Raw genomic sequence first — 6,720 nt, 5'->3', positions numbered from 1 at the left:
CCCGCGGCCAATGGGCGGCCGCCCGGCCGAGGCCCCGCCCCACCCCCCCACCCCCGGCCCGGGCGGCGGGGGCCCGGGGAATGGATCACGCGGGGCCGACCCCGCCGCGACCCCCGGCCCCGGCCTTCCCGCCGCCCGCCCTCGGCCGCGCGCCCGCCCGCGCGTCCGGCCCCCGGCGGCGTCTTTCGGGCCGCGGCCGCGCTCCGGGCCCGCCGCGGCGTCCTCCGGCTGCGCCGGCGACCCGCCGGGCCCGCGCCGCCCCGCCCCTGCCGGCCCCTCCCCCGCCCCTCCCCGCCCCCAGCGGGCCGGCCCGGGCGGCGACCAGAGCGGCGACGTGAAAGGCGAGCGAGGCTGCTGTCCGGCCGGCTGTCGGCACGCACCCGCTCCCGGCCCAGCCCAGCCCCGCGCCGAGGCCGCCGCCCGCTCGGCGGGGCCCGACGCCAGCGTTCCCGGCGGCCGCTCCAGGGCCGGCCCGCGCGTGCGCCCGGGAGCCGCGCGCCACAGTCCCCGGCGGGGGCCCGGGACCCCTGAGCAGCGCGCAGAGCCCGACGGGCCCGCGGCCGCGATGCCGGACGAGCTGACGGAGCCCGGGCGCGCCACGCCGGCCCGCGCCTCCTCCTTCCTCATCGAGAACCTGCTGGCGGCCGAGGCCAAGGGCGCCAGGCGCACGGCCCAGGGCGGCGGCGGCCGCGAGGACGAGGAGGAGGACGACGACGACCCGGAGGACGAGGACGCGGAGCAGGCGCGGCGACGGCGGCTGCAGCGGCGGCGGCAGCTGCGTGCGGGCGCGGGGCCCGGCGGGGAGGCGCGGGCGCGGGCGCGGGCGCTGCTAGGGCCGGGCGCACTGGGCCTCGGTCCCCGGCCGCCCCCCGGCCCCGGGCCGCCCTACGCGCTTGGCTGCGGCGCAGCGACGCGCTGGTACCCACCGGCGCACGGCGGCTACGGCGGCGGCCTCAGTCCGGACAGTGAGTGGGGGCACCGGGAGGCGTGGGCGGCCGGGGAGAGTGCTCGTGGGCTTTGGGTCCGTCGGAGGCCTTTCGGGGCCGCCCTCCTCCTCGCGTGTAGCGGGGCGGGTTTGGAGGCCCGCTCCTCGGGACAGGGTCACCACACGGCTTCGGCGTCACCCCTCGTCCGCCAGGCTCTGCGGGTCCGAGGGAGGCTGGAGAGCCAGAGGAGAGGAGCCCAGGGACCACGGGCTGCTGAAGCCCAGCGAGGGAAGGGGCATAGAAAAAGACAGGGAAAGACGGAGAGCAGAGAGAGGGTGGGAGAAGAGGGAGAGAGGAAGAAGGAGAGGGCTGTGCGGAGAGAGGAAAGGAGAAGAGGCAGACACAGCAGCCCCGCGGGTGACGGTGAGAAGACCGGGAGGTAAGGGCAGAAGAAGTGAAGACAAAGTAGAGTCCCACCCGGAAGACCCGGAAGCCTGAAGGGGCTGGAGTAGAGGGAGCCACTGTTGGGGGGCTGGATAGTAGAGGGGGGAGCGTCTGTGCCCCCAAAACCCCATCTCTTGAGAGTTGCAGACTGGGGCTGGGGCCTCAGAGGCCTCCCTCTTGGTCCTCCTGGGCAAGAAGGGAGCCGTTCTGAAGCCCCCAGACCCACCCCCTCTCTCTTCCTTTTCTGCCCCTCCCCCTCCCTTGCCTTTGTTCCTTGCTGAGGGCTCAGATGCTGGGAGTGGGGGTTCTCAGCCCCAGAGCTGCTCACCCCTCTTGCCCTGAGTTCTGCTCGCTCTGCCCGGGCTCACCGAACCCCTTGGGGACCTGCCCTTTGGAGGAAAACCCCTGGGAAGAACACCAGGAAGTCATTGGAACGCTGGCCCCCAGGCCTGGCCATTACCCACCGCCCCCCCAACACACATACTGTAAAGCCAGTGTGAGGACTGTTCCAGGTTCTTGCTCCAAAATCCGTTAATGTGTGCTGGGGGGTAGGTGGCCAGACCCCTGTCGATAAATTCCCCACCTAGATCAGGAGTGATCCTTCTGCCAAGGGATCCACTTCCCAGAACCCATACCCAGAAAAGTCTGGGATTTCCACCCCTTTCACGTACACTGGATCAGGGCTCTAGCGTTTCCCTGAAATCAAGTGACCATATTTCGTGCCCCCCCCGCCCCAGGAATGTTTCTGAGAAGGTCTGGCAGGGTGAGCTGTGATCTCCACCTTGCCCCAGGTTCCCCTGCGGCCCCCCCCCCCCAACTCCTGAAGATGGGGCTTCTTATTTCGTGCAATGCGGGTTAGGGTCCAGGTTTGCCACCGACGCTGGCAGGCCTAGAGTGGTGTCTTGGGGTAGTGCATGGGCCTCTGTGAGTCTGGGCGCTTAGGGTGCTGTGAAGAGACAGGCTTCTCCTGTCTGGTAGCACATAGGCCGGACTGGACCAGACTCCCCATCAGGCACCCAGAAGGCTCACACCACCCAGGGTTGGACAGGGGCACACACATGACTCCACACACCCCCAGGGGCCCGAGCCACACATACAAGCTGAGCTTTGTGGGCACACCTTGTAAACACTGATGTTGCCGGCAGGCCCTGGCTTCCGAGGGCAGGGGCTGCAGGGGCCAACCTCCACTTAGACCTACCAAGGCTTGGCACAGGGTGGGGGGGAAGGTGGAGGGACTCAAACCAAGGGGAGGCTGAAGGGCATGCTGACCCTGACTGGCCTGCACCCCGCACTCTGGGGGGGTGGTGGTGCAGGAATATGGATGTGCACCTGGCAGCCTCCTTCACCTGGAGGCACCGTCCCCATCTCGTGCCAGTCCTGGGGGACATCTCCTTACTGTTGGGAGATCAGGTGGAGCCCGGCATTTGGAGCACAAGCTCGGGAACCCTTGGAGGCCCTTCTTTAACCCCAAGCCCCCAGGCTCAGCCAAGGCTGCAAGAACGGTGGGGATGCCCTGCAGATGCTGTGTTTCTGCGGACCCCCGTTTGTACTTGTGCTGGGGAGAATGGACAGGCAGGCCTCTGTGGGTGTCTGGGTGAGGGGTGCAGGAAGTGGAGAGGGAGTGGGGATCCCAGTGCCACCTGGAGTTTTGTTTGGGGACTGTTTGCATGCATTTATTCTCCTTCCCAGGGCTATTTCTGAGCAAGCGGGACTTTTTGCATCTGTCCGCATATGCAGGTGGCTAGGGAGGGTCACTGCAAGTCTTCGTTTCTGTGTTTGGGGGGCTTGGCATAGGGCTGGGTGCTGGGAGTCAGGGTGCCCTTGTTTGTATCTCCGATGTCAGTCTTTCCTCCCGGGCCCTGTGCCGCCTACAATTCTTCGTCGTGTTCTTCGTCATGTTTCAGTGCGGAAACACTGGTTTCGAGAATCTCTTTTCTGTGTTTCTGTTTGCATTTCTGTTTCTTTTCTTTCCTCTCTCCCCTCTCGTCCCCTGGTGTGTATGTGCAGCCCTGAGCCAGGCTGTGTTGCCAGCCTGCTGGTTTGTAGTACTGCTCACCTCCTCTCGCCTCTCCCTTTCTCCATCCCTGGGTGAGCTTTCCAGGCAGCAGCGCGGGGATACGCGGGGAACCGGTTTTGTTGGCAGCTGTGGGAGAGGCCGCGGTTTGGGGAAGCGGCCAGCCACAGTGATTGGGTCTGGGGATTAGCCCCAGAACCAACCGTGTGTCCCTCTCTCCCCTGCAGCCAGCGACCGGGACTCACCTGAGACCGGCGAGGAGATGGGCCGAGCGGAGGGTGCCTGGCAGCGGGCCCCCGGGCCGGGAGCCGTGCAGCGAGAGGCGGCGGAGCTAGCGGCGCGGGGCCCAGCGGCCGGCTCGGAAGAGGCGGCCGAGCTGGCCGAGGCCCCCGCGGCGGCGGGCGAGGCGCGCGGCGGAGTCGGCGTCGCTGGCAGTCGCAAGAAGAAGACGCGCACGGTCTTCTCGCGCAGCCAGGTCTTCCAGCTCGAGTCCACTTTCGACCTGAAGCGCTACCTGAGCAGCGCGGAGCGCGCCGGCCTCGCTGCCTCCCTGCAGCTCACCGAGACGCAGGTCAAGATCTGGTTCCAGAACCGTCGCAACAAGTGGAAACGGCAGCTGGCCGCAGAGCTGGAAGCGGCCAGCCTGTCACCGCCGGGTGCGCAGCGCCTCGTCCGCGTGCCGGTGCTCTACCACGAGAGCCCTCCGGCCGCAGCCGCCCCCGGCCCCCCGGCTGCCGCGCTGCCCTTCCCGCTAGCTCCCGCCGCGCCCGCGCCCGCGCCGCCACCGCCGCTGCTTGGCTTCTCCGGGGCCCTCGCCTACCCGCTGGCCGCCTTCCCGGCAGCTGCCTCCGTGCCCTTCCTGCGGGCGCAGATGCCTGGCCTGGTGTGAGCCCCACCCGCTGGGCCCACTGCCTGGGTCCGCTGGGGACCTCTGGGGCAGCCCAGGGAGCGCGCTGGGGGAGGGCCCCTCTGCACCAGATCGCAGGCTGCACAGCAGACCCGAACCCTGTCTTAAACTTGTCCAGAATGTAACAGAGATGTCGTCCACCGCGGCACCCAGACAGGTTGGACCTGTGGCAGGGAAGAGGACATCCAGGAGAGACACTGTGCCCTGCGGCCGGCAGCTCTGGCAGGACAGTCCTCCACTGAAGAGCAAGTTCAGCCACCTCCCACTGCCCCACTGCGGCCAGCCAATGCCCAGGCCCACTCCACCAAGGCCAAGAGGCTGTCCAAGGTGCTTCAAGGTGACTGCTCCCCAGCACGGCCCCCACCCCACATACATGTCCCTTCCCAGGACCGCGCAGGACCCCGACAGCAGGCTTCCAGAGGACTGTGACCAGCCTCAAGGCCTTGGCAGTCGGCCCTACGGAGGGAGACCTCCAGGGCAAGTGCCCCTGCACAGGGGAAGGGGCGAAGACCGGCCAGTGGCCCCAGCGTCAGAGTGTCCCTTCACAGATAGGGCCAGGCTGGGGCTTCTCTCCTGGGCCATGGCCTCCAGTTCTTCTGGTGAAGACTTTTTAAAAAAAACAAATCTACTTATTTGCATACGGAATAAAAGGGACGTTTTCTGGACTGTTTCTGCTGCTTTGTGATCACTGGGGCGGGGCTCCTCCTCTGCTAGCAGGCCACCATGGGTCCTGTCCATCCGTCAGTCCATCCTTCCTTCCTGGAGCTCTTTCTGTGCTGACCAAGGACCGGTGGCAAGGTGGAAAGGGCAGGCAGGAGTCCGGGTCTGGGGACTTCTTGCTCTAGCTCCCATATCCCGGGAGGCCCAGCTGGTCCTCGGGGGGACTTTGCCGCAGGGAAGGTAAAGGGTTGGGGGAGAGAAGGGGGCTCTGTGGCCTGTGTCCCACCATTCTGGGACCTCCATGAAACCTAAAAGCCATGAGTCAGGTGGAGGTGGAGCCCATTGCCTCTGGCACAAGGGGCTGTTGGCTGTGGCTGTGTCTGTGTGGGTCCCTCCATCCACAGCCCCTTTGTTGATGGCCATCTCTAACCGTGTGGGTTTTTCTTTTGGCTCAAACAAAACATGGACACTCCTAGCAAGGTCAGTGGGGAATGGTGCTCTCCAGCCTCTCAGTCCCTGGGCCATCTACAATCTCTGGCAAGCTCCACGGGGGGGGGGGGGGGGGATCCAGGTCGGTGGGCAAAGCCCCAGCTCAGGGCCCGAGTTTGTGGGTTCAGAACAAAAGCTTATTCCAGTAGTCTGGATTATATGATGGCCATTCAGGCTCTGTCCACCCCAAGATAAGCTGTTACAAGGTGACTACAGGGTCCCCTGCAAAGGGGGAGAGATGAAGGACCCTCTGTGGTTATGCTTCTCCAGTTGGGGAGAGAGGTCATTTGGGGCTAGAAATTTGGGTCCCTTCTAACAGAATTGAGCCCCCCCCTGGAAACCTGTGTCTGTCCCTCAGCTTCTGGCTCTTGGGCTGAGATGTAGTGACCGGCCATACCAGGGGCTCCGTGCTCTCAGAGGTGGCACCAGACAGCCCAGGAAAAGGTGCCAAGGGGGTCTACCCTGTGCTGGTGGTCCATCTGTCTGTCTGGAACATCCCGAGCCTGAGGGCCAGCCAGCTCCCAGTGCCCGGAGGCCAGGCCTGGAAAGTGGGGCCTCCTGGAGGAGGTGAGCCCATGGCTTGGGAGGTCCTTGGCCTCTAAGTCCTTGCCTTCTGGCTTATGGTTCCCTCTGCATAAGAGAGATTTCCGGGCTCCCTCCCCCCACACCTAGCCCCTAACCCCACAGGTGCATTCCCTTGTGGCCACCTTGGCCTTCCTTGGGCCCTTCAGGGGCCAGCTGTCCTCCTCTTTGGGCTGGTGGGGGAGCTGCCCCACACTGCTTTTCTCCAAACTAGGTTTTACTGAACTTTGGGAGGGACTTCTGATCTGCTTCAATTAAATGAATTTCCTGCTAGTTATTTTCCAAGGGTGTGGCTTCTGGTCAGTAGCCAAGCGGGACACGGGGGTGCCCAGGAGGCCCTTCCAAGGGCAGCACCAGCCCATCTTCCCCTCTCTGCTCCCTCCCACTCTCCCCACTCTGCTGTAGGTAGGCCTCAATGTTCCTGCTCCTGCCTGGGGCCCCACCTGGGGCCCTTCCCCTCTGTTCTTCTGGTGCTTTCCTGGTGGGCTCAGGCAGAAAGCAGTCCTCCAAAGGACGCCAGCCCACCTGGGCAGAGGCCTCCGGGGGCCAGCGTGGGTCTTGCTGGATGCTGCCATCCCCTCTGCCCCCTTTCTTTCATGCCAGGCGTGTTTGGGAGCTCTGGGGAGCACCCTCTCCAGGGTACAGAGAAGAAATGGTTTTTGAGAACAGTTAGGGTCACGGGGACTCAGACGGTACAG

General features: G+C 65.3%; 1 protein-coding gene across 1 annotated transcript; it reads left to right on the top strand.

The window, feature by feature from the left end:
• The first annotated feature begins 282 nt into the window (after positions 1-282).
• On the top strand, positions 283-4,947 carry HMX1 (H6 family homeobox 1). The gene is made up of 2 exons (XM_059154455.1): positions 283-965; positions 3,612-4,947. Exons 1-2 carry the CDS (start codon positions 566-568, stop codon positions 4,271-4,273), a joined length of 1,062 nt encoding a protein of 353 aa, XP_059010438.1. The 5' UTR covers positions 283-565; the 3' UTR covers positions 4,274-4,947.
• Positions 4,948-6,720: the final 1,773 nt, after the last annotated feature.

The sequence above is a fragment of the Mustela lutreola genome, chromosome 1 (genome assembly GCF_030435805.1).
Source record: "Mustela lutreola isolate mMusLut2 chromosome 1, mMusLut2.pri, whole genome shotgun sequence".
NCBI lineage: Eukaryota > Metazoa > Chordata > Mammalia > Carnivora > Mustelidae > Mustela > Mustela lutreola.
This window is presented reverse-complemented; position numbering and strand designations above follow the sequence as displayed.